The following is a 27103-nucleotide window of genomic DNA, read 5'->3' as shown; positions in this document are numbered from 1 at the left end:
CTTGGGGAGTTGGAGTCAGTGTACTTAGGGGTGGGAGGGAGTGAAGCCATTTGGTGGGCTAGCTCCCCAGAGAATGGCCCTGCATAAATCTCCAAAAGGTGAAATTGGGTGAAAATGACCACAGAGGTAAGTCTTGGGTGGGAGCCAGAAGACCAGCAAAAAGAGAAGTGCTCATGGATGATGGTGGAATGGAGGGGGGCGGTTAAGGCGGGGCTGCAGGTTGTGGTTAGATTTATGAGGTAAGCCCAGCAATGGTCTTTTGTTCTTCTTTCCCACCTATCTAACCCTCTGAGGTTCTGGTCAGCTGTGGTGCTGTGGCCTGGGACAATAGTCTGGTTCCATTGTCTGTTCCTGGGTAAACCAGGGCTGGACCCTGCTCTAATATGACAAGAAAATTTTAAAAAGAACATGGGATGTCCAATTTTGATTCCCAAAGCAGTGCTGCAGGTATATGGAGGTGGCCTTCAGGTGTGTGGAGACTTTCTTACCCCAGGCATGGAGGTGGGCTTTGCAAGGTCAATTTTTAGGATTCCCTGTGCAAAACGTTTTTTGAGCCATTCTGGAACATACTGTTACAGAAAGAGCTATTTTATAGGTAGGAAACTATGAGCACTGTAATTTCAACACCTATATTTATTCCTTTAGATTATGTAACCCTTCTGTAAAATGTAAGCAAATTCCAAGAGAGGTAATAGATTGATCCTTATGAATCCTTTTTAGCCTCAGATCGCACCAGAACCAGATCCTAACCTCCACCTTCCACGTTCCCTTACTGCAGGCCAACCAGATACCATGCCAAGAACCAATGCTAGGCTCTTCCAGATCTTCATGTCTGGGAACTTTTGAGCCTGCTGTTTCTTTGGCCTGGAATGCCCTTCTCTCTCTTCCCTTTCTAGCTAATTCCCAGTTCTTCAAAACCCAGGCAATGTCACTGACTGTCCAAAGTCTGTGCTCCAAGGCAGGCTTAGTTCACCTGGGGGTTCCCTGACTACTTCCACGTCTCCTCTCCAACAGGCCTTGTCTCACGTGATCATTGGCATTCAGGTGCCTCTTTCCACCAGGTTAATTCTCCATCAAAGACAAGAATTGTGTATCTTGTTCGTCATTGAATCTCTTGCATTTAGAACAATAACTGGCCTACAGTAGGTTCTTTAAAAATGTTCATGGTATACATGAATTCTTTACTGTCCACATGTTTTGAGTGGGGTAGCAGTCCAGGGCTGGAGGAGAGAGAGTGTGGAAATGCCAAGAGGAAAAGGAGCGGTATGCAAAGGAGGATGCTACCCCGAGTCAGGGAAGGCAAACTCCTCCGGGGACAGCTCTGCAAATGGCCAGCCCATCCCAGAGGCAGACTAACTCCTCCTTTACTACCATCTCTTTCTTACAAGGTAACTCTAATTGACTGCTGTAATTTAAGATGTATTGACACACTTGATGTGCTTGCCAAAGTGGTGTTTTATGACCTATATCTTATGTGATAAAATAAGGCAATATTAAAAACTCAAATTTGCTTTGGATTTATATCTGTTACCATCTGTTGGTTCCTGGATCTGGGGTTACATCATTCTTATTTTTATGTTAAACATGGCCACCAATAAAAACAGAAAGAAAAAAGTGGGACTCATATGGGGAGAATGTTCTGATTTCACAAAGGCTTAAGAGGGGCTTATTTTCTTCTCAGAAATCCTAGGAAACAGAAAACAACAGAAAGATGTCTTATGAAGAAAGACCCCCTTCGTCTTGACCATGAGTCAAACAAGGAAGAAAAATTCCTCAGAAGGAGAAACTAAATCGCAGACTTCATTTGTTAATAAATTCCTCGGGGGCTCCAAAGCTGAAAGCAGAAAAGAGAACAATGACCTTAAAACAACTGATTCCCAACCCAGCAATGGGCTACAGAAGACAGCCACCTTTGACGCTGGTAAACTTCTGGTTGCTGGTATTTCTTTATTTTTTTAGAATAATGTTTTCTCCTACAGAGATCTTAGGAGTTAAACTAAAATTATAAGTCTCTGTGCTAAACATTTATTATGTCACTTAAATGCTTTGAATAATTTATAATTTTACTTTTAAATTATAAAAAGTCTGTAGCAATATAACGCTACGGAAAGGTTTAGGGAAAATACCTAATTTCCTTTCATTATAATACAAATGATCATTTCTTCAAGATTCTTTTCAGGCTTTTTTCATACATAGCCCAGTTCAGTCAGCTAGCCATTCAACAAATATTCGCTACGTGCCAGCCACTGTTCTAAGTGTTTGAAACACAGCCACGAAAAACAGGGTCTTATGTAGACAAAGAACCAAGTGCAGATATAATTTCAGATGAGATAAGTGATATGAAGAAAAATAATGCAGGCTAAGGAGATGGAGAATGATGAGATGGCGTGCTACTTTAGATGGGGTTGGAGGCAAGGAGTCTCTGATTTGGTGGCGTTTGAGCAGAGATCTGAATAAACAGCCATGTGGAATGAATGAATGAAGCTGGCCACTTGGGTATTTGTGGGAGTAGCGTCCCAGACAAAGGGAACTGTAAGTGCCCAGGCCCCAGGTGGGGCTGAGCCTGGAGGTTTGAGAGAGACCCCCGTCAGGGATGCTGAAGCAGGATGAGCGACGGAGAGAGGAAGAGAGTAGTAGAAGACACGTCAGACAGGTAGCTGGGCCAGAGCAGCATTGTTTGCACAGTTGTAATATCTTACGAATTCCTCCTGAGCTTACATGGAGCTGTGATCCTACTTCTGGAATATATTCTTTTTTTTTTTTTTTGAGAGACAGTCTCACTTTGTTGCCCGAGTTAGAGTGCCATGGCGTCAGCCTAGCTCACTGCAACCTCAAACTCTCAGGCTCAAGCAATCCTCCTGCCTCAGCCTCCCAAGTAGCTGGGACTACAGGCATGCACCACCATGCCCAGCTAATTTTCTCTCTCTTTCTCTCTCTCTCTCTCTCTCTATATATATATATATGTATGTATATATATATTTTTTAGTTGTCCAGCTAATTTCTTTCTATTTTTAGTAGAGACGGGGGTCTCGCTCTTCCTCAGGCTGGTCTCGAACTCTTGAGCTCAAGTGATCCACCCGCCTCGGCCTCCCAGAGTGCTAGGATTACAGGCGTGAGCCACTGCGCCCGGCCTGGAGCATATTCTTATACTACTCAATTCCCACATTGCTACATGATGCTCACATGCATAGTTTTCATGGTTGCATAATATTCCATTATATGCATATGCCATAATTACTTAGTAAGTTCCTCCTTTTGTCCTTCAGTGAATGTCTTTGGCTTTCCCTCTTCCATTCCCTCTTCACTGGGTTTCAGCTTTTTTTTAGTATAAATTCCCAAAACAGGGATTATAAATATGAAGGTTACGAAAATATTGCCAAATCTCTTTCCAAAGTTGTGTCATATGCGCCATCAATATATTATCTATTAGATTAATTGTATTTTAAAAACATTTAAAATTTTTTATACAAACATATACAAAAGTGGAGAGACTAGTATAAGGAGTGCTCATAGTCACCCACCCTTAATAATTAACAACCTGTGGCCAATCTTGTTTCATTTCTATCTACCCTACTTTTCATCAGATTGTTTGGCATCAAATGGCAAAAACAATATAGTTTTACCAGCAAGTAGATTAAATGTACTTTAAGTATGTTTTTGTAAATAGGAAGTTAAAGTCTACCTTTAAAAGAATAACTGGTTTCTCTGCTTTTAGTTTTGCTCTCTTGCCAACCTGTCCTCCACACTGCCCGAGTGCTCTTTCTGAGCCACAGGTATGATGGTGTCTCTCACCTGCTTAAAATCCTTTGCTGAGTCTTTCTTGCCTTGAAGAGAAAGTCCACTTCCAAGTGTGGCCTTCCAGGTGTTTGCAATCAGGTGGATGTTAGCTATCTCTTTGTGACCTCTGCCTTCCCCCACCTCCAACCACAGCCCCATGGCCATCCTCCACTTCTGACGTTCTGATTTACTTGCAATTTCCTGAACTGGCCACCTCTCCCTCACCATCCCAAGTGGTTCCCTGTGCCTAGGAAGAGCTTCCCTCGTGTCACCATCCTCCCCTGCACCCATCCCTGCCTTATCCCTCCCTGATGTCCACCTACCTGGCTGACTCCTGCTCATTCTCTAAGGTGCAATTCAAGCACCAGTTTCTCTTGGAACCTTCCCAAGACCCACCCACCATACTTGGTCTCACCATATCTGAGGTACATATCGTCACTAAAGCGTGCTACCATATGCCTTCTGCGTCTCCAGTTCTCTTCTGTATTTCATGAGGCAGGTGGCTCTTTGAAAACAGGAACTTGTGATCTTGGTTCCTTGTACAGTACCATCCATTTTACCAACATGTAATAATGTCTTAGAAAAGTTATAAACACAAACCAACCCTGACAGATTTATGTTGGAAAGGAACTTGGTGAGAAGATACTGCTTAGTTCAAAGAACCAGAGCTTTGTTCAGAGCTAAAGCAGCCCAGAAAGGGCCGAATTGCCCCACAGGGCCACTCCCGTGTGATCACTGTGTGTCCCCCGTGGAGCACCAGCCCTCCCAGCCCAGCCACACGGCAGCAGCTCCAACCCATCTGGTTTACAAACCAAGTTGAGCCATAACATGAGATACCCTTTGAAGAATGGGCTTCATAGATTAAAAAAAAGTTGAAATAGATGGTCTGCGAGGAGATGTCCAGGGGTCTCATAAGATGGTATTAATATTTATATTTAGGTATTTTGTTAAGGATTTATCATGTTGATTTATTTTGTAATTGAGGAACTGTAAAACCAATATTTATTCATTCGATTATTTGTACATTCAACAAATATTTACCAAGTACTTCTCAGATAAAAGGCCCTGCACATTCCCATATGCCTGGGAGGCTCCAGTAAGTTTAATCACTATCTTCCTGAGAAATGACCCAGGCAGGAAATATAGTCTCCATTTTATAGGTGAGTAAACCAAGGCTCAGAGAAGTGACTTGTTCATCTGATGCCCCTGCGATTTGAACTAGGTCTTCCACCTGTGCTGACTTGGGCTTGACAATGCTATCAAACCTTACAGAGCACCCAAATGGAATGTGGACTTAGAAGAGATTTCTGAATCTGTCACTTGGTAGGTGATTGTTGGTAACCTTTCAGAAACAACTTGTTTGGATAGGTGAGTGTAGCAACTAGAAGGTGTAAAGTCAACTGGTAAAGGTGGTGAAGAAGTTGGGCCAGCAAGTGCAAACCACTCTTTCCCAACATTTGCCAGGAAAGGAAATGATTGAGGAAAGAGAAGAAAGAGAGGGTTTGGTGATGCTGGAACTTGAGCATGATTGTAGGTTGAAATAACAGCTTGAGAAAAAGTAATAAGATGCAATGCACAGAAATTTTTTAAAATACAAAAATGAAACACACACACCACATATAATAAGCTTTGGAACAAACTTTTCTGAGTTCAAATTTTGGCTCTTCTTCTTATCAATTAATAGTCCCTCTGAGTCCAAGTTTCCAAATCTATAAAATGTTTAATTGTGACTACTTTAAACAAAATGCCCTGTACTTGCTGGCAAGTAAGAGGCAGTCCCTCCCTGTCCCCTATCCACAACTCTGCTTTGCCCCACCCAAAATTAGGGTTGACAGAGAAAATACACGCAATAGTTGGGACACACTAAAAAAATGATTCCTTATTTATTTTAAATTTAAATTTAACTGTGTGTCCTGTTTTTGTTTTTCCTAAACCTGGCAACCCTACCCCAAATAAAATACCTTGTACCCAATGTGCAATGATACAAATTGAAGGCCAGAGTGAAGAGGTAAAAGGGTGGATGATGCTGCCCCCTACTGGTGGAACGTGGCAACACGCAGCAATCCCGACGAAGATGTGCACCCTATAGGTGGGTGGTTTTCTCAACAAAAACGGCACGCCACAGACAGACGCACTGTGGATTAGAGGTGAAATTTTTTTATTATCTTGCTAATATTTTAGTCCAAATGAATCACTAATGCAATCCCAATATCTTTTAATTTCCACTGGTACCAATATATTCTTCTTAGCTATGTGGTTTTATATCTTTTTTTTCCAGGATTAGTAAAAGATCACTTACCGCAATTTCAGAACTTTTGATTTCCTATTGGAGTCCAGTGTACTCTTTCTATATGTTTAAGTACACATTTTCACTAAAAATCCACTTTAAAGTCACTGTCAGTACACATCCATATCCATTTTTTCTGACAAAAGTACAATGTGTTTTATGTGTTAGACGTCTAAAATGCAGGCGCAGAGAAGTAGGTCGCACTAATAGGTGCTGAACAGGATGATAGCTTTTGTTATTATAGTGCTACCATGTTAGTACAGTGCTATTACAGAGGAACTGGGTGAGGGGGCCACGCGAGTAGCCCCTAATAACAAGGACAAATGAGGCTTTCCGAATGCATTTTCTAGCAGGAGTTGAGAAAATGCAGATGCTCTCCTGGGCACTACTCTCTTTGTGTTTGTCAACTGAACGGTCTAGGAATTGACCAGCAAGTCTTTTACCCCCTCCCTGTAGCCAATTAAAGCTCATTGATGGTGATTTCAATGCTTTCGCTGTCGACCTGTTTGGCTTTAGGAGGCAAATACCTGTGCTTCTTCCCTAGCTATTGCATCCACCAAAGATGTGTGTGTTCTTCAAGCAGCAAGCATCTCAAAGGCTGGGCTAGCAGGTTTGCTTCTCACCTAGGAATACAACTCTGTCTTCACCCCAAGAAGCCCGGGCCAGGCCAGGATAGAGAAGCCACTGAGTTCCTCAGGCTCCTGAAGCAATCAGTGTTTGAGCACCCAGTGGCAGGAACGGTGGTTAAGGTTTCTCCCTGGTGAATGCCTCCTTTTGTGAATTGAAGTTTTACGAGGGACTGATTCAGGGTTGTCGGTCTCTTCACTTGTCTCATTGTGGTCATTATGCATCTTTAATACTATCTGTCATTAACAACAAATTCTTTATTCTTATCATACAGCTAAGCCTGTCAGTTCAGAAGTGGAATTTAGATCCAGGATAGAGAAAAATGAGCAGTTCTTGCAGAAGCTGGGCAAAAAGGCTGTCAACAAGTGTCTAGATTTGAATAACTGTGGATTAACAAGAGCGGACCTGAGGGAAACGGGTCTGTATGCAGTCGACCTTGTGCAGAGGAATATAAGCCTTTACACTGAGGCGAACAGGCGAAACATAATCAGTTACCCACCTGCTCACCCCAAGTCTGCTGAGTGGTCCCAGACAATTGCAGGAATAGCAGCTGCTTCACTATGCTTTTTTTTTTTTTTAAATTAAAAAAAAAAAAAGCTAATTGATCCTTCCTCAAGTTTTGAAGATTTGAGCTAAGTTTAGGAGGAAGGTTCATTTGTTTCTTTTTTCCTGAGAAATTTTATCCACCTGATTGCCTCTTGCTCTCTGAAAAACCTCTGTTCTTGCAGGTGTTACAAACTAACGAAACTCATCCATAAAACTGAGCTCTGCTGGGAATTTAAAGGAACATTGTGTTGTTTATTATCTGTGGTAGGAAAAGTATAACTACCAGCATTATTGCTAACACCTTCTGTACACGAAAATGTGCCTACAGTTTGTTACACCTCAGCGGGAGTTTGGTGGAGAAGTGCCCTCCCCACATCACATCCCCCTTTTTTCCTGTTTCTCAGATACCTTAAATCAAACTGGATGTGTCTGCCAACAGAGAGCTATCAAACAAGTTGCATTTTGAGTGAAGGGTGCTTAACTCTTTGTGTTAGTCTGTTCAGGTTGTTATATAACAAAATACCTTAGACCGGGTAATTTATAAACAACAGAAATTCATTTCTCACATTTCTGGAGGCTGGGGAGTCCAGGATCAAGGCACAGGCATATTTGGTCTCTGGTGAGGGCCCCTTTCCTGGTTCCTAGACGGTGACTTCTAGTTGTGTTCTCACATGGGGGAAGGGGCTACCTAGCTCTCTCCCCTTTTATAAGGGGGGCACTGATCCCATCCCACGACCTAATCACCTCCTGTATTAGGAGGGTTCTCCAGAGAGACAGAAACAGTAGGATATATAGAGATGTAGATTTAGAGATATGACAGGGGATTTATTAGGAGCATTGGCTCATGCAATCACGGAGGGTGGGAAGTCCCACAATAGGCCACCTGAAAGCTGGAGACTGGGGTGCTGGTAGTGTGGCTCAGTCCAAAGGCTTCAAAACCAGGGAAGCTAATGTTGCAACTCTCAGTCCAAGGCCGAAGGCCGGAGAACGCCGGGGTGCTGCTGGTGTAAGTCCTGGGGTTCAAAGGCCAGGGAGCCTGCCGTTGTTGTCCAAGGACAGGAGAGGAAGAATGTATCCCAGCTCCAGCAGATGGATCCACACGTTCGCCTTTTCTCTGTTTTGTTCTCTTGTTCTCTCCTCGCCTCCCCCTCCCCCGCAGATTGGATGGTGCCCCCCCACACTGAGGATAGATCTTCCTCACCTAGTTCGCTTAGACTCATAATCTCCTCTGGAATCACCCACACAGACACGTTCAAAAATAATGCTTTACCAGGTTTCTAGGTATTCTTTAATCCAGTCAACTCGACGCTAAAATTAACCACCACACATCCTAAAGGCCCCTCCTCTTAATGCTATTGCATTGGGGATTAGGTTTCAATATATGCATTGGGGGGGACACAAACATTCAGACCAAATCACTATTTTAATGAAAATTCACACCATTGTATTTGGAAGGGGTCTCTTAAGGACCCTGTGACTGTGGTCCTCAAAAGCCTATGTCTGAATCACTTGTGGAGCTGGTGGAAATGCAGTCACCTGAGTCCAACCCAAACCTACTGAATTGTATTTTCTCAGACTGGGCCCCAGGGGCCCCTCATGGGATTAACAAACCCCTCGTGGGATTCTGATGCAAAGTGAAGTTTGACCACTAACCTGTATTTTGTCTATGGCTGTTGTATTTTCTTAATGGGATTATTACCAAACAGGAGGCTTGATTTCCTTTGTGAATTAAAAAACTTGGAGATGAAAAGTTATGGGACAGAGTTTGGCTACTAACTCAATGTTTGATGTTAGAAAAGCAAGATTTTTGGTGGCCTTTCTTGTTTTTGCCCTCTTGATATATTCAATAGACTTTTATACTTTATGAAGTTAGGATCATGGTGAACAAGATGAAATTGCTAAAGTGCTTTAAGTACTAGTAAAAAGAAAACCATTTTTCGCTCATAAGCATGACTTCAGAATTTTGGAAGGCCTGGAATTGCTGTGCCTGTAACTGCAGAAGCCCAGCGTGCTGCTTCTGACTGCTGCCACCGGTGTGGCGTTCATGATAGACATGTAAGAGCGAGCAAGCAAGCACAGGTGCTGTAGCCCCCCTGCTTTGACATTTCTACTCTCAAGTCTTGTTGCTTCCGGAGATAAAGATGCCCTTTGAGAATCTTTTTCACAGAGTAACTTCACTTTTAACGAGCAGTGGCAGAGACTCAGAGAAGGCTCCAATCAAGCTTTGTCCCTGTCTAAACCTCCACATCTTGGTCCCTTTAAGTATAACAGAAGCTTTTCAAGGTGGTGACAGCCAGGTAGTCAGGCTGTCACCTGGGAACAGGCACGCCCAATCTCAGCAGTCCTGGCCAACAGAGCATCCTCAGGCCCTTCGACCTGGGGATCCAATAGAGTGACAGATGATGGATGTCAGAGGATGTTGCAAAATAAAAGGACCAGTACACACATTGCCGTAGCAGCAGTAGTAGCAGTTATGGTGTCGGAGTTACCATTACCGCTGTTGGGTTCAACTGCAATAAAGGAGGTTCTGTGAAGTCTTATGGAGACACCACTTCGTTTTCAGAGTGCAGTTATTTGGCAGAAATAGAAAACATCTCAAGAAATAGGAAATGTAAATATCATAATTTCTCCAATTGCACAACTGAGAGGTCCCTGCTTTGCTAAAAGTCAAACATGCCCACTCCCCTCTAGTCTCCTAGAGTGCAAAACTATGTCCTATGCATGTAGGCATTGAATTCTATTTACTACAAATCACAAATTACATATATTAATATAAACCTGCATTTTCTTCTGTTCACATCTAGTTGCTTTGCTGCCTATTCTCCCAGACCTGGAAGAACTGGATATTTCCTGGAATGATTTTGTAGGTGGAAACCTCCATTCAATCACTCAGCAAATGCATCTGGTCAGCAAGTTAAAAATCCTAAGGCTGAGTAGTTGCAGACTTACCACTGAGGATGTTCGAGCACTGGGTATGATGAATTCATCCCTTAAGAGACGGCTTCACTGGAAGCAACCTGAATCCTCAAAGACAAACTACCTATGTTGCCTCCTCCATGGGTGACGGTGGTCAGGGGTGCTCTGTGTGATGCAGTGCTGTGTTGAGCACTTGTGTACCGCTGAGCAGCCATGTAACCCTGTACCTAGTGTTGTGCTAAGCAATGTGGACAGAGAAAGGAATGAGTCTGATTAGTCCCTGCTTTCACGGAGTTTTAATGGAGGTTATCTTAAAACATGCTCACTGTGGGTCTTGGTTACCTCGTCTGTAAAATAGAGGAGTTGGAGCAGATAAAAATTAAGTTCTTTTCCAATTCCAAAATAATACTTCTCTCTTCTATTTTTTACTCCTCCATTTTAAAAGATTGATCAGAACCAGATTTTTAAAGTAAAAGTGGTGGTTTAATTAGAACTAGAACCTCACGTAAGTTAGTTTAATACTGAACATAGGATAAAATTTGTATGAAGTCATGCTACTTACCCAGCTGCTGTTTTAAAATGCTTGCAGGTTTATTAGATGTCATTAATACTTTTTTAATTCTTTTTATGGTCTCATGACATATTTTGATCATTTACATCTCTTTAAAGGTTTCTGTAAAAACAACACAATTCATGCCCCTTGTTAGTCCCTACCTGGAAAATGGGGCCAGCCGATGTCCCCTGGCCTACCCTTCCCATAGCTGAGGAGAAACATTATACATCTTGGTGTTGCCCAGATCCTACTTCAAATCCTTGTGCCATGTTTAACAAGCTTTGGGAACATGGATGTTCTGATACAAAACATGCTCTGATGTTTTGTTGCCCTCCCTGTCCCGGAAGTCCTTCCATTCTCCTCTCTGCAAGGACATCTTTATCCTTTCCCATCAGGAGGGCTTACTTACACCACACTCTGTTCTCCTAGCTTAGCCTTAATGGCAGATGGGGACAGGGAGAATAAATGGTTTATTGATAAGAGAACATAAATCAGGAGGCATTTCAAAATTATTACACCCATTACAATTGCTTGGTGCAGGATGGCTAAAGCAGGGGACTCCAGTACTTTGTCCACTGCAGACATTACTAATTAAGACAAGGAACTGGCAGGCACTGCTTTGGGCTTTGCTTCAAGCATTGCTTCGGGCATTGCTTCAGGCATTGCTTAATTGTTCAGGCATTGTTTAACTGAGTCAGGAAGTCTCAAAACAAAGTTTCAAACTACCATGATCAAAACAAGAAGAAGGCAGGACAAGTTCCAACTGGTTAGAACCAAGATGGAGAAATGACCACCTCTTGACCTTACAGCTTCATTATACATTTCATTACCATAAAAGTTTCTAAGGAAACCTCTTACTCCCATCATGCCCCTGACACCATGACACATCCTGTTTGACCATATTTAGTCAAAAGAAGAGCATCACCCTAATTCCAGGAAAACAGCACCCATTTCCAAGAAATAACATGAATATTCCTCCCCTTATTTAGCCTGTAATTAAGCTGTTGGTTGAATAGAGGGGCAAAAGGAACCATGGGGCCAGTTCTCCTCCACAGGGGGAACTAACCTCTACTCTGTCTGTGGAGTGGACTTTCTATACTTCCTAAATAAAACTCACTTTCACTTTATTCTGTCGGCTGCTCCTGAATTCTTTCTTGCATGACTTGGACTTCAAGTGATTCCAAGCATTGGGAGTCACATCCCTGTGTCATAATCAAACATGCATTCTTTCCCCCTGATCCTGGGGGCACCTCAGGACTATAGAGAGTTACCCCGATGACCGGCAATGGCACACAAAATGACACCTGTTCACCCCTGCCTTGAGACGCTGTAACTCTTGGACAAAATGCATTTTAACATGGGGCTCCTGGACTCCTGAAACTTTAATCCATGGAATAAATAAATAATGGTGGATCTTGAAGTCCAGTGGCAACCAGTGAAAGAGAGGCTTCTGGATACAGGGGACTTTCCAGGACCCTTAATTGTAGAGTCTTAAGATTGATGCTGCACAGTGAGAGCACATTTTCCACGTATGTGTTCTACCCCAAGGCAGTGGAAATCATTCGTAAGGCTGGACCTCTCTGGTCACTTCCCCTGTTCTCTTCCAGGCTCCAGGCCCCAGCCCTCGGATGCTTTCCTTTGTGAAATGGTTTCAGAAATGTCAGGTTTCACCCCTCATTCACTGCACCCCCATCTCCCCCCTGAGGCAGTGTGGCTGGTATAAGCTGCCAGTGCCTGATGTTCTATTGTTAGTTCCTCTCTGTAGCAGTTGGTTCAGTTGTGTGATGTTGTTGATGTTGACGAGAGCTTCACTCCGCTGGGGTGGCCAGTTCCCTGCTTTGCCTCATTTCTACCCCTGGTCAAGCTTCTCGGAAATGCTGACCCCTGAGAGGGTGAATGAGAGAAAGTAAATGGACTGCCACAAAAGCAACTTCCTAAACCACCCTACCAGTATGTGGACTTTTTTTACAACTACAATTTTTTGCTCATACACATGGTTTCAGAATGTTGGAGGGACTAGAGTCACTGTGCCTGTAAGTATAGAAGCTCACCCTGCTGTGGGCTGGCAGGAGCTGGATCTTTTTCTCCTTGCTGTTCCTCGGCAGCTAACATAATACAACACCTGGCCCAGCTTCCATACTCCATAAATAATGGTTGTATTGATTTTGAAATGAATTCCCTGCTTTTCTGACTAGCGAGCAACAGAGTTTTGGGGATATTTTCTAACAGGCGAAGCACTTGAAATGATACCTGAACTTGAAGAGCTAAATTTGTCCTAGAATAGTAAAGTGGGAGGAAACTTGCCCCTGGTCCTCCAGAACTTCCAAAAAGGAAGCAAGATACAAACGCTCGAGCTCGTGGATTGTGCCCTCACGTCAGAAGATGGGGCATTTGTGGGTGAGTGGAATTTGAAGAGTCCATCCCAGACAAGAAAGGTGAAGATGCCCATGAGTGGATAGTGTGAGATTCTAAGTTTGCTGTTGTGTTTTATCCTGGACGTAAAGGGAGACTCACTCTGTCCCCAGGCCACACCAGGCTGCTGTCCCCTCGTGCACGCTGGTTTCACACCCTGCATTTTCATAGTGTTGCTCTTCTTCTTGCCTTTTCTTCCTCCCAGGTCAGTTGCTGCCTGTGCTGCAAAGTCTTGAAGTGCTTGATCTTTCCATGAACAGAAACATCGGAGGCAGTCTGAACAGGCTTGCTCAGGGATTAAAATGTACTTCAAATCTGAGGGTGTTGAAGTTACATTCATGTGGATTATCACAGAAGAGTGTCAAAACATTGGGTGAGTTAACAATGGCTAAATTTGAGATATTATATACAAATATATTTAAAAGCTGTTAGGAAATACAACAAAATATAAACAGTGCTTATGTTGGGGAATAAGATTATGGATAATTTAAATCTTCTTTATGTTTTGTTCATTTTCTGAATTTTTATAGTGAACATCCACTTTTGTGATTACAAAAATAAGCTTTTAAAATGACTGACTCTGAAAAAGCCAGTATATTTTATGTTTGAGATAGACATTGAGCAAAATTAAAGTTTTTTTGCTACTAAAGCTACCAGGTTTTCTCCTCTTTGTGAAAATCTCACTGTTATTTTATGCTCAGTAGTAGGAAGGAATCAGCACTGATGAAAATAATGGCTTCAGTGGCATCTTAGCTAAATCGTATACCCCTCTACAGAGTATCCACATTGATGGAGGATAGGAAGTGACATGGTGTTTTTCCCTTCAACTTACAGAGCCTGTAATATCCTCACTGGCAGCTTGAGTAAGTTTAAAATTCTGTGTTAACTCCAGTGCTCAAATGTAATAGGAGGTATGCTCAAGGTAGTTGCAAGATTCATGTCAAAACCATTGGAAATCTATGTGACCTTAGTGGGGGGCAGTGTGTGAAATCACTGCCAGGTGCACCGAGGGCAGCTGGCAGGAAGTCTGCAGTCTCTTCCTTTTGGCTTTTGTCAACACAGCCCGCTCAGCCTCCCTCCCTGCCCTGCTTACTATCAGCCTCCCTACACACTTTCCTACCACCCTGCGATATGTCAGAGTGGGATTTTGCCTTTCTTTGTAGATACTGCTTTCAGATACTTGGGTGAGCTGAGGAAACTAGATCTTTCCTGCAATAAGAAGCTGGGTGGAGGCTTTGAAGACTCGTCTGCTCAGCTGGCCCTGCTAAAGCATCTGGAAGTCCTAGATCTTCACCATTGCTCCCTGACTGCGGACGACGTGGTGTTGCTGAGTAAGCGTATGTTGCAGGGTGAAAGAAAGGCTTTGGAATCTTGGCATATATTTGGAAACTTGGAAAATTTGATATGTACTATTAAATTCACTTTCTATGACGTTATTGGAAGGATCACATCATAAAAGTTCTATGAATGCCCCAACACAGTATTTAGCATGCATTAAATGCCCAGTAAATATTAATAATCTAACATTTCTGTTAATGTTACAGACATCATAACGTCTGTAAATGACAGATTTAGCACCTAGGGAAAATCTGAATTTATGTTGCTGTTTAGAAATGAGTCTCTTAGTGTCACAAAGCTGATCACAAAAAGGTATGTAGCGGAAATGCCAAAACAAAGGGTATCAGGGTTTTCTGACAAACAAGTGAAGTCAAGCCACTCACATACAAATGAAGTTACAGAGAAAGAGTCAGCAGGATGGTGTATAAAGGGTGTACATTACAACTTTAGGTAATTACACTTATTTTCCTGCCACAAACATAGTTCTGTAATTACAACATCTAATATATAAATGCAATTTCCCATAACAAACAGAGAAAGCATTACCTGGAGATTAAGGGTTTTATGCCCTCTGCGACCACAGTAAACCTTCAGTATACATCCCGCATCTGCTCACCACAGCTCACCATGCAGATCTCTGCTACCCTGGTCCAGGCCACAGTTGTCTCATGCCTAGATCAGTGCAAGAGCCCAAGTGGTCTCCGTGTTCCTCTATTACTCTGACTTCATTCCCTCCCCTCCCCCTCACTGACTCCACTGTGGCCACACTGTCCTTGCTGACCTTCAAACATGCCAGGCATGTGCTGGCGTTGGGACCTCAGCCATTGCTGTCTCTCCAGGTCGTGGGCAACTACAGGGAGGAGGTGTGTCCAGTTCAGCATCTCCCCATTGCTCACGCACGAGCACCTGCACATAGGTGGCGCCCAGTAAATGCATGTTGACTACTGACGGAATGAACAAAAATAAAACAATTGTTTTTTGAGACAGAGTCTTGCTCTATTGCCCAGGCTAGAGTGCCGTGGCATCAGCCTAGCTCACAGCAACCTCAAACTCCTGAGCTCAAGCGATCCTACTGCCTCAGCCTCCCGAGTAGCTGGGACTACAGGTGCGTGCCACCACGCCCGGCTACTTTTTTCTATTTTTAGTAGAGAAAGGATCTTGCTCTTGCTCAGGCTGGTCTCGAACTCCTGAGCTCAAGCGATCCTCCTGCCTCGGCCTTCCAGAGTGCTTGGATTACAGGCGTGAGCCACCACACCCGGCTAATAAAACAATTTTTAAGTTCTTTTCAGTAAAATTTGGGAAGGAACACAGTAAAATGGGTTTTTAGGTCTAACATCTATCTTTTAAACCTGCTAAATTATTTCTCAGACTCTTTTCTCTCAATTTAGGAAAATGAGAAGAGTTCAAGGCTTTCATGAAGATTTTACAGTAATGAAACAATCCCTTTTTGACCTTTTTATGGTGCATTGTGGGGTATCGCCATCCCCTGCATGCATCTTAGCCTGAGGATTAGACCTAAGGAGACACTCATGAGTTATCAGTCCAGCAGATTCCCTTGGTACAACTAAATAACACGAATTCCACATCTCATCTTGTTACACAAAGGAAGATTAAAGTGCTGGAGGACCTCAGTTGTTACCACCAGTAGCAGAGGGATAAGGCTTCCTTATCTAGGTTCCCAGCCACCGACATGGGTGGTCTTGGAAAGCTAATATTAAATTATTATTTAATAACTGTAGTGAATTGCATTGTACTCCTTCTGCTTAATTTTGAAAAGATGGCAATGAACATACACCCTGCTTTATACCTTATGATGTTAAATAATTGAGCATTCTTTGATTATTCTAAATAGCTCCAAAGAAATGGAATTATAGCTCATTTATCCAATAACTATTGATTAATCCTCTAATTGTATAAGGCACTGTACCTTGGGCTACAGAAAATGCAGAGAGTCAAGGAGCTTCACTCTGGTAGGGAGAATACACCAGTGCATACCCACATTACATGGTGGGATACAAAGTACTGCGAGGGGTTGGAAGCCGGGGAAATAGTGACACCTGTTGGGATCAAAAGTGCCCACCTGCCTTTCCCTCCCTGTCTGTCTTTCCTGGACTTCCTCCCCTCTTTCCTCAAACCTCTGTGCCTCTGGTTGGTGTTCCAGGTACTAGCCCCACTCTGGGAAGGGGTAGTCCCTACTCACATAGATCTTGCCTTTAGTGGGGGGAGACAGAAAGCAAATACATAAACAAGAAAATATCACATAATGGTGGGTGCTGTGATGAGAAGGATAAAATTTGGTGATATGATAGTCATCAAGGGGTTACTTTGGCTTGGGTGGCCCTGGAAGGCTCTGAGGTGAGCCTGCCCCAAGAGATCCCAGGATACTGCATTTTCTTTCTTGGTAAGAGCTGGGGCGAAGGCAGGAAAAGTAGCAGAAAGATAAGTGAACTAGGGGTAACTCCTAGGATGCCCGGGCCCCTGGAGACCCCACTCCAGGGGGCTATTGCTATTACCAACAGGCATCTGTTCTTGTTTTCATTGTCTTACTGGTGCTTACATTCTAAGAAAAGAATGATAATATCAAACAATCGAGCGGTTACTGTACCAAGCACTTTATTAATACCAAGTCATTTTGTCTTCCCAATGACCCCATGAAGTAGGCATTTTACAGTTAAGAAAGCTAAGGTTCAGAGAGGTTAATTAACTTGTCTAAAATCACACAGTTCTTTAGTAGCAGACACAGGATTAGAACCCAGTTCTCTCTGTCTTCAAAGTCTTTGCTTTTAGCTTGCAGCCTGGAGAGAGGCTTGGAAGTAGAAAAGCCTGAACAGCATACTGGGAAGATGGCTGGTTTGGGGTGTGTGTAGGGAGGGTAGGGTGAGACGGGGGAGAGCTGTGTTGCCAGATTAAGAAGATTGTAGGAAGCAAATACCAAAAACAGTCTCTGTGAGATGGTGCCTGAAACATGATATTGTTGATATATTAACAGCCCAGGTTATCCCTTTACTCTCAAATCTTCAAGAATTGGATTTATCAGCCAACAAAAAGGTGGGCAGCTGTTCTGAAAACCTGCTCAGCAGGCTCCGGTTTTTACCAGCAGTGAAGTCGCTACTAATCAACAACTGTGCTTTGGAGACTGAGGCTTTTACAGCTCTTGGTAAGAGAATCTCCCAGGTCCCTGCCAGGGGTGGGGAACCTGCAGCCTTAAGGAAACTTGTGGCCTTCCTGGTCCTTAAGTGTGCCTTTGGACTGAATCCAAATTTTACATAACCAATCCTTTCATTAAAAGGGGTGCAGCAGAGAAAGATGAAATTTTCTTGCCTTGTTTGGTGCTTAAAAAAACCAATCTTGAATTCAGAAGGCCACAGTTTCCCCACACTTGCCAGAGGGAGGCCTCTCTTTACAAATTTCATTCTAAGACTCAGCCATAGGCAAAGGTTTGAAGTTCTAACTGGTCTTCTTTTCAGGAAATATGCCCTCCTAAAAGTGACCTTCTGAAGACCATATCAATGATTCTGGCATTTGCAGATTTAACATTTAAACTTTAGAGTGTATATAACCAACTCTGGAGGTCTATGTTGATAGGAACTTGTAATTTCGCTGAGCTGCCAATATGAGTTGGGTTGCTGTGAGTCTGATGGGAAAGTGAGGCATCTACCAGTGTGTGAGGCTAGCTGACTGCCCTGCAATCACTTGCCCAAAGGATTTGTTACGATTTCTCAGGAATCTTGGTATTTCTGAAGGTCATGGATATGCCCCAGCCTAGATCAAAGGTCTGCTGAATCTGAAATTTGCACCCACTTCAGGGCAGGTGCATTGTCAGCAAGTAGAGGGAGATATTTCGAGGCAAAGGGACTTTGTAGCATTTTTCCAAGTAGACCACCCAGATAACCAGCTGTTTGTGCACACGGTGCTGGGGTTCCCCAACACCACCTCCAGGTTCAGTGAGTCTCCAGAACGACTCGGGTCTCAGCACGTGTTGTAGTCATGGCTAAGATTTATTTCAGTGAAAGAATATGAAGCCAAATTGGCAAAGGGAAAAGTAGAAGGGGCAAAGTCCACAGGAAACCAAGCACAACCTTTCAAGAGTCCTTTCCAAGTGGAATCACACAGGACACACTTAATTCCTCCAGCAATGAGTTGTGACAATATGTGCAGAACATTGTCTACCAGGGAAGCTCATCTGAGCCTTTGAGTTCAAGGTTTTTATTGGGATTCAGTTAGATAAGCACCCTCTTCCCAGCATGAACCAAAATTCCACACTCACAGAAGGAAAGGCGGTGTTCAGCACAAATCATACTGTTTGTATAAACAGGTTGGGCACAGTAAACCACTCTTATCAGTTAGGGAATGGTGGGAACACTCCCAAATTCCAGGTTCCCAGACATCAGCCAAGGTCCAGCCTTTCTGGTTGGTAGCAGGCTTTTCCAGTGATAGCAGTCTCAGGCCTGCTATGTTACCTCCTTTCAGCACACATACACATGACTAGAGTTGTTGGATTTGGGTGCTTTCTGGATAATGATGAAAATAGTCTTTCTCTCTACCCCTCTTCCAAGTGTTATACTAGTTGACACTTCCTTAAAAATGAATTGTGCTAGCCGGGTGCTGTGGCTCATGCCTATAATCCCAGCACTTTGGGAGGCCAACGCAGGAGGATCGCTTGAGCCCAGGAGTTTGAGTTTGCAATGAGCTATGATGACATCACTGCACTCTAACCTGGGCAACAGAGCAAAGCCCTGTCTCAAAAAGTAAGACAAAATAAAATGAAATGAAATAAATAATTTAAAAAATAAATTGTGCTATAGACCAGATACAGGCTACTATTAATAAATAGATTCATTCTATTAATAAAAGTAATTAGCTCTTTATTATAATCTATTAATAAAAATAAATGCATATTATAATATTTACCCCAAATTCTAAGAACTCTGTATTTAGGGTACTCCTGCCCTCCTTTCAGCCTCAGTATTTGTTCAGCCCACATAGACTCGGTCCTCCCTGGCCATGCACTGTTCCCAGCCTCTCCCAGCATTGTTCGTCTCATTATCCACGCCTCTGAATGAGGAAAAGTCCCAGGGTATGTACCTTTCAGACCTGGTGTCTGGGGTCCATAGACCCACCAGAGAGTCTATAGGTACGCTTGAAGGGGTGCCTGTGAACTCCCTAAAAGTGTTTATAATTATTCTGTGTGGCAGAGAGTGGTACACTTTCTGGTTCCAAAACATCTGGAATTAGATTGCCTGAAATCAGATCCTGGCACTGGCTCTTGAGACCTTGTATGACCTCAGGTACTTAACATCTCTAGGCTTCAGTTTCCTCATCTGTAAAATATAAAATGGAATAATAGTACATACCTCATTGGGCTGTAATAATTAAATCAACTGATGCATATACAGTTTTTGGAAAAGAGCCTAGCACATAGTAAATGCTCAATAAATGTTAGTTATGATTATGAGGAGTCAGTTTATAAATTTCATTTAAAAAGTAAAATTGATCTTATCACTGCCCAGTTTAAAAAGAGTCCAATGGCTTTCCTGTAGCACCTTAGGTAAAATCCAAATTCTTTCACGTGGCCTAACAAGTCTGGATGATATGGCCCCAGTACCTCTCAGCTGCTCTCCCCTTTGTTCCCTGAACCCAGCCTCAGTTGGCTTCTTTCTGTTCCTTCATGTCACTGAGCTTTCTCCTGCCTTAGGGCCATCCTGTTCTCCAAAATGCCCTCCGTCCCATCCTTTCCTGAGGAGTTCTGCCTTGTGCTTCAGGTCTCAGTGTAAATGTCCCTTTTTAAGACAGCCCCTCCCCATCTAAATTAGGAGCCCTCATACTTTTTCTTTATAGCTTTTAGCAAAATTTGTAATTATGTATTTATTTGTGTGGTTGTTTAATGTCTATATTTCCCCCAGATTGTAACCTTCTTGAGAGCAGGGACTGTGTTTATTCTTTATTGCATACCCAAAGCGCATTTTAGGTATTATCTATATATTAGTTAAGTAAGTAGGTAAGCAAAGCAAACTTCTGAAAGGGAGCCTGTAATCACTCAAATGGTTAGGTACACACACACCCGAGATACATTCCACTGCTCAGACTAATGTTTGCTTAGGAAAGTTTCACACAAAAAATTTTGGGAACATGATATGTCATAAATATACTTTTTTGGGGAGAAAGTTGAATTTTTTTTTTCAGAAAACAAAATTTAAAGGAATTATGGCCATTAGAAGATGCAGCTCTTTCTAATTCTAGCTGCATAATCAGTGAATGATGATCAAGTAGATATTTAATATTATACTAAATTACATCATCTGACACAAGTTTACCATTCAATTTGAGTAAATCAAGTAAATATATGTTTCTCTACATCACTTCTAGAAGAAACATTTCTGTTTCTCCTTATTGTAGGTCTCTGTACCATGGGTGGGAGAAATTTTCTTACTAGATATTATAAAAGAATTTTCCCCTTGGACCCAGATTGTTCTTTAGAAAGAAGGCAGAACAGTTTAATTAACTACTGTGCTTGGGAATATGTTATTTTGGTTAATTTTAACTTTGGGGGCAACTGAGAATTAAGCAGAAAATCTTTCCAGCATACATTAGTTCCCTCCCTTGCCTCAGTAATTGCAGTGAAGTAAACACAAACCCCTTGTGGTGTTTGAGTCCCTGCATTTCAGCGGTGGCTGTGCAGTGGATCCTGTACCAGCCGGGACAGGGCTGTGCCTCGTTCTCCTCCCTGAATGTGAAGGAAAGAAACCTCAGTGGATCGTGAATTCCATTTAATCAAGGTTTACTTTTCTAAAGCTTCCAATATTTCCCCAAATAAAAATAGACAACATAAATTGAGGCTATGAATTTCAGACAGAAGAAAACGGCCTCTACAACTTTCTCAGCCCAATTATATTAATGTTGCCCTGGCCTAGTGTCCTCAAATGCAAGGCTTATGATCATCAAGGAAACCTAAATTATTGTTGTTCTTATCATGATCACTTTTAGCCGAAGCCTCCACTCACCTCCCTGCTCTGGAAATATTCAACCTTTCTTGGAATAAGTGTGTTGGTGGCAACCTGAAGCTGCTTCTGGAGTCGCTGAAGCTTTCCACGTGTCTTCAGGTGCTGAGGCTGAGCAGCTGTTCCCTGGTGACAGAGGATGTGGCTCTCCTGGGTTTGTACCTTTTAGTTCCGAAGCGGTGTTGGCATGCCGAGCTCAGGGTGCCTGCCCTGCAAGTGGGGTGAGGAAGGCAGCAAGGCCTGGGGCTAAGCCCTCTGTGCAGCTTCCCTTCTCCTTAACATCTGCTTAGGACAGACCCAGCTAAAACAAGTGAGGGCAATTCTAAAACCAAACGACACTGGAGGGTGTTTCCTAAAAGGAGGTGGATACAGATGGGGGGATGGGGGGAGGTTCCTACTAGGCAAACAGCTTTTTGGCTCTACACCTGCTTCATCCATGAGAGTGTTCAAACTTCAGTCATCTACATTTTACCTTGACAAATTTCATCTTATCCACATGGTTCCTGAAGTATTATGTAATTTTTCCTTTAAATTGACTCTTGAACTTAAATGCTTTTATTTAAACAGGAAACTGATTATCACCATAGCTGAATTCTGGGTATCACTTCTCATAGATATTAGACTGCTGAAGGTTTTGAGTAGAGGTTCCTTCTCCCTTGGTTAGAAAAAGGAGATGAGAGAGGTTAAAAGCATACTGCAGCACCAATCTGACACTTTTCCCATGTCAGTCTAGAAAGATGGAAAGAGAATTGAACAAAGGATAGCTTTTGCACTGTGGGATTCCAGGCTTACCAAAATACCGTCCCTAAATATCCCCTACAATCACTTCACATGTCCACTTCCCATCATGAAATGATAAATCTGGGAGTACCATCTCTGTCTTCCATCTAGCCTCGTCCCCACAGCGATTCACTATCCAGCCATCAGCTGCCAGATCTCCGAAGCAACGAGCACCTTTCCAAATGAAGGGTCCAGAACAGTCATTCCAGGTGGTTATAGCTGTGTTCTCAGTGTGTACACAGTCAGTTTTGCTATGACGTGACGCATGTGCCTAAACATCACGTTATGCAAAACTCATGCAGTAATAACCACAGGGCTTATAGTTAGAAGTATAGCTCTCAAAAACTTAATCAGTGGCACATTTGAAAAAACAGAGGCTAAGAAAAATGGTAGTACACTTTTATCCACTTTAAATAGTTAAGAAATGCATAAATACTACACTTCACCTTGAGAAAGACCTGAAGTTTGTCTAGAATTGGGCTTTCCTTACTCCCACTGGTGGAAAGATCAAACTTTCTATCTGACCTGAAGTCAAATAGAAAGTTCTAACACCAGATCTGGATGGGTGAGGGTCGTTGGCCTCATGAGAAGGATGTATTTTCTTTATCCCTAAATTGGGGGCAGTTTTATGTTTCCTGGGGACAAATTGTACATAAACAAACAAGAAATTTGCATTATACTCAAATTGTTCCCTGACATTTCAATCTAATTGGAATAAACTTGTGTTTTCAAAACAAATGTTATAGCAAAATTGGAAGATGGGAACAAAACATTGTGATTTTAATTGGCATTTCCCTAATGACTAATGATATCACACATCTTTTTATGTGCGTATTGGTCAATGGTATATCTTCTTTGGTGAGGCGTCTGTTCTAAATCTTTTGCCTAATTTTAAAAATTGGATTGTTTGTTTTCTTAATGATGAGTTTTGAGAGTTCTTTAGATTTCCTACACAAGCACTTTAGCAGATATGTAATTTGCAAATATTTTCTCTGAGTCTGTCCCACTGGCCTTTCCATTCCCTTAATAGTGTTTTTCACAGAACAAAACTTTCAGTTTTGATGAACATCTATTTATCAATTTGTTAATTTCATGATTAGAGCTTTTTTCTTTTACATCTTAGAACCTTTTGCAAAACCCATGTTCTCAAAGATTTTTCTATATTTTCTTCTAAAATTTTTATATTTACATTTTATATTTTGACCTATTATTCATTTGGAGTTAATTTTTGTAAAAGGTATGAGGTATGGGTAGAGGTTAATGTTTTTGCATGACTGTCCAATTATTCTAGCACCTTTAGTTGAAAAGACTATCCTTTCCCCATTGATTTACCTTCATACTTTTGTCAAAAATCAATTGGCCATCAGTGTGCAGACAGGTGGATACAAAAAAAAATCAATTGGCTGTGTTTGTGATGCTCTATTTCTTGTTTTTCTATTTTGTTCCATTGATCTATTTGTCTGTTATTTTACCAATATCACACTGTCTTAATTAGTGAAGCTTTACAGTAAGTTTTGAAATCAGGTAGTATGAGTATTCTTTGTTCTTTTCCAAAATTTCTTTGGGTATTCTAGTTCTTTGGCATTTCCATATAAATTTTGCATCAGATTGTCAAATCTATTTAAAATATCCACCTGGAAATGTGATTGGGATTGCATTGAACCAATAGATAAATTCAGCCATTGCCACTTTTATATTACTTTATTTCGAACTGAAAAATTCTTTAAGAATTTGTTAATCACTAGTAGTTTATATTTATTTCTTTTATAAACAATGGCATTCAATTTTTACATAGTAAACTACGAAAGTAATATTTCCATGGCCCACATTTTGCTACCAAGGTTTTTAATGAACCTAAAATAGTTAAATATAATAAACAGAGTATTCATATGATTGGAAAGTTCAAACAGTACAGAAAGGCAAAACGATGGCTGAGATTTGCTTTAAAATATTAAAACAAACAAAAAAAGCAGAGGAAAGGGTACTAGGGTGCTAGGTGAGGCAAGATTGGTGTAATGAAGATGACTGAAGCTGAATGATGGGCACACCGGGGTCCACTTTCTCCTATTCTCTCTACTTTTTGTGTGTTTGAAAATTTCCATAATACAAGATTTTTAAAGAGAAGCAGCATGCACATTGTCTTTAACACTTAGTTAGGTCTTGAGAATATTGTGAGGAGTGTCGCAAGACAGAAAGGAAGAGAGACACACTGACATGGACACCTGGAGACGGAGCGCAGCTGTTGAGTGGGCAGATGGCTGAGCTCTCAGCTGCAACGTGGAGTCAAACTGTCAGCAAATGAAAGTGATGGGGTTGGAGCATCCTCCTTGGTCTGAGAGCCATGCCATGTAAGGAACGACTGAAAGATCAGCGTACGTTTAGTCTTAGAGGGGGAAACTTTGAGGGAGACCTGACTGTTTTCCAACGCTGTAAGGCTGGCATGAGGAAGAAGCAGCTGCGTTTTTTAGCTGGCTGAGGGGGCACTGGGTGAAAGACAGGGGATGACAGATTGGGGCCCCCTGGAAGGGCTTTTTCCTGCTGAGAGCTGCTTCACAATGTTGGGGGCAACCTGGAAAGGACAGTTCCTGTAGAATCGTGGTGGTCACCAGTAGAGAGACTGTGAAAGGGATTCCACTCTGATCATTGATCTGGAGGTTGGATGAGGAGACCTCCAAGATGCCGTGCAAGTCTGAGATTCTATCCTGCTCATCCGATCCCTGTAATCCATTCCTGGGTTTGGCTGAAAAGGGAAGCATATGCCCTGTCCCTTGGGTGTCTCTCCTACCCCCTCTTACAGAGGTCATTATCTTCACTTCATCATTAAGTATTATTTTTAAGTGTCATTGTAGGTAGTACTGTGATATGTGCTATTCAAAGGGAAAATTGTCCTGTGCCTTAGGAGTCTCTAAGGTGAATTAGAAATTATCCAGGTATGTTTTGAACACGGAAAGTGCTCAATTAAATAATTGTTGAATGAAGAATGACCGATTGAATGAGCAATGAACAGTTAACAGTGTTAAACAGCAAGAAGACTATTTACAAATGGTCCTCCCTTAGTTTTAAAGCCAATGAGCTGTCATTCCTTATAATTCAATTAGAGCAAGTCTATAGGAAGAGCTGGGAGGGACTCCAGTGCAGCAGTGGAGCAGAATTTCTTTTTCTTAACAAAAAAGAAATTCTTTGGGTTAGGATTTGGAAAAAATCCACTTTTCAAGCTGTACTTTGGCTGTACAGAGAGGAAATTTGTTACTAATTTCAGATGCCCTGAATAAAGCTGCTAGCTAATAACAAATCATCACTAATTACTAATCTTGTCATTACTAATCCTGGAGACACTGTGTTATTGGAAATGGGAAATAGCCATGGTAGAAAGTGTTCGTATACGTTAGCATTAGGGTGATTTTGTTTTCCAGCATCAGTCATAGGGACGGGTCATCTGGCCAAACTGCAGAAGCTGGACCTGAGCTACAATGACAGCATCTGCGATGAAGGATGGGCCATCTTCTGCCAAAACGTGTGGTTCCTCAAAAAGTTAACTGAACTGGATATTAGCCTTCGACCATCAAATTTTCGGGATTGTGGACGATGGTTTAAACACTTGTTATGTGCCGTGACCAAACTTCCTGAGATCACTGAGATAGGAATGAAAAGATGGATTCTCCCTGCTTCACAGGAGGAAGCCCTAGAATGCTTTGACCAAAATCACAAAAGAAGCATTCACTTTGACCATGGTGGGTTTCAGTAAGGTGATTTCCTAAGTCTTACTAAGCTACAAACCATTCTATGAAGGAAAAGAACATGAATGGATTCCAGTGTCATTAACTGAATATCAACTTTGGGGCCATTTATATAATAATCTAATATGAACATGTCATTATTCTCTATCTTATGAAACAAAAATGGCATTTTTCAATATATTTAATTTGTTTTGGATATATAGTTAGTTTACTTACTGTTTAGAAGGCCTGAAAAAATGTTTAGATTCTGGTAATGCAACTGCTTTTTTCTTGCCCTGGTTTCTGCCTCTTCTTTTCCTACATGTTAAATGTTCTAAATATAAGGATGAGTGTGTGTGTGTGTGTGTGTGTGTGTGTGTGTGTGTGTGTGTGTGTGATTCTAATGTAAAAGGCATTGGCTATCTAATAGTTTTGTGTTATCTTTACTATTGTATGTATCATAAGTTGGTCTACTTAGAAAGTATACCCTTCTATGGTTTATTATTATATGTTCTGGTGCCTTTTTATCTCAGACATAAATTATAAACACTAACAATAGTCACTGACATATAAATCTTAGTCAAAAGTGGTAAAAAATTTGAAACCCACTATCAAAAACACATCTTGTTAGAATAAATTAAAACCTTTTATTGTGAAAACAAAAAATTGTTAATATGACGTCTCTAGGCATTTCTTTGACATGGAATTTGGTACATAAAACCTATTTGGCTCATTAATGAAAGTTTTTGTGTTCCTCTAAGCAATTTTTGAAATTTTTGGTTTTCTTTTATTAGAGCATGAAAGTCATTGCATGACAGAGATGTTTCTATTCTGATAGTCTCTAATCAAATTATATTTTGCTTTCCTCTTGCTACACTAATACTTAGTATTGCAATCATTTCTTGAAAGATATGGAAATTTAAAATCAATACTACTCCAAAAGAAAAAGTCATCAGGATGAGGAATTTTTGAGTGCTGTAGAAGGGAATGTTTGGGGTAACATGATATTCTTTTCTCTGGGCATTCCCATGGATTCCATGAACAACTATGCTTCTGCAAAAACGTATACATGAATGTCCCTGGCAGTTTTATTTATAATAGCCCCAAACCGAAAACAACTTGATATCCTTCAATGGGTGAATGGTTAAACTGT

At 41.7% G+C, this 27103-nt stretch overlaps 1 protein-coding gene across 1 annotated transcript; it reads left to right on the top strand.

The window, feature by feature from the left end:
• Nucleotides 1-26330, top strand: LRRC31 (leucine rich repeat containing 31). Its single transcript, XM_045539629.1, is given in 10 exon segments — nucleotides 1-126; nucleotides 1682-1921; nucleotides 6966-7109; nucleotides 10042-10209; nucleotides 12936-13103; nucleotides 13324-13491; nucleotides 14282-14455; nucleotides 17446-17613; nucleotides 21441-21608; nucleotides 25648-26330. Coding segments are annotated over 9 exon segments (1665 nt in total). The 5' UTR covers nucleotides 1-126; nucleotides 1682-1746; the 3' UTR covers nucleotides 25980-26330.
• The last annotated feature ends 773 nt before the right edge of the window (nucleotides 26331-27103 follow it).

Source organism: Lemur catta, chromosome 1 (genome assembly GCF_020740605.2).
Source record: "Lemur catta isolate mLemCat1 chromosome 1, mLemCat1.pri, whole genome shotgun sequence".
NCBI classification, from domain to species: Eukaryota; Metazoa; Chordata; class Mammalia; order Primates; family Lemuridae; genus Lemur; species Lemur catta.
Note: the sequence above shows the minus strand (reverse complement) of the source record. Positions and strands in the feature narration are given on the sequence as shown.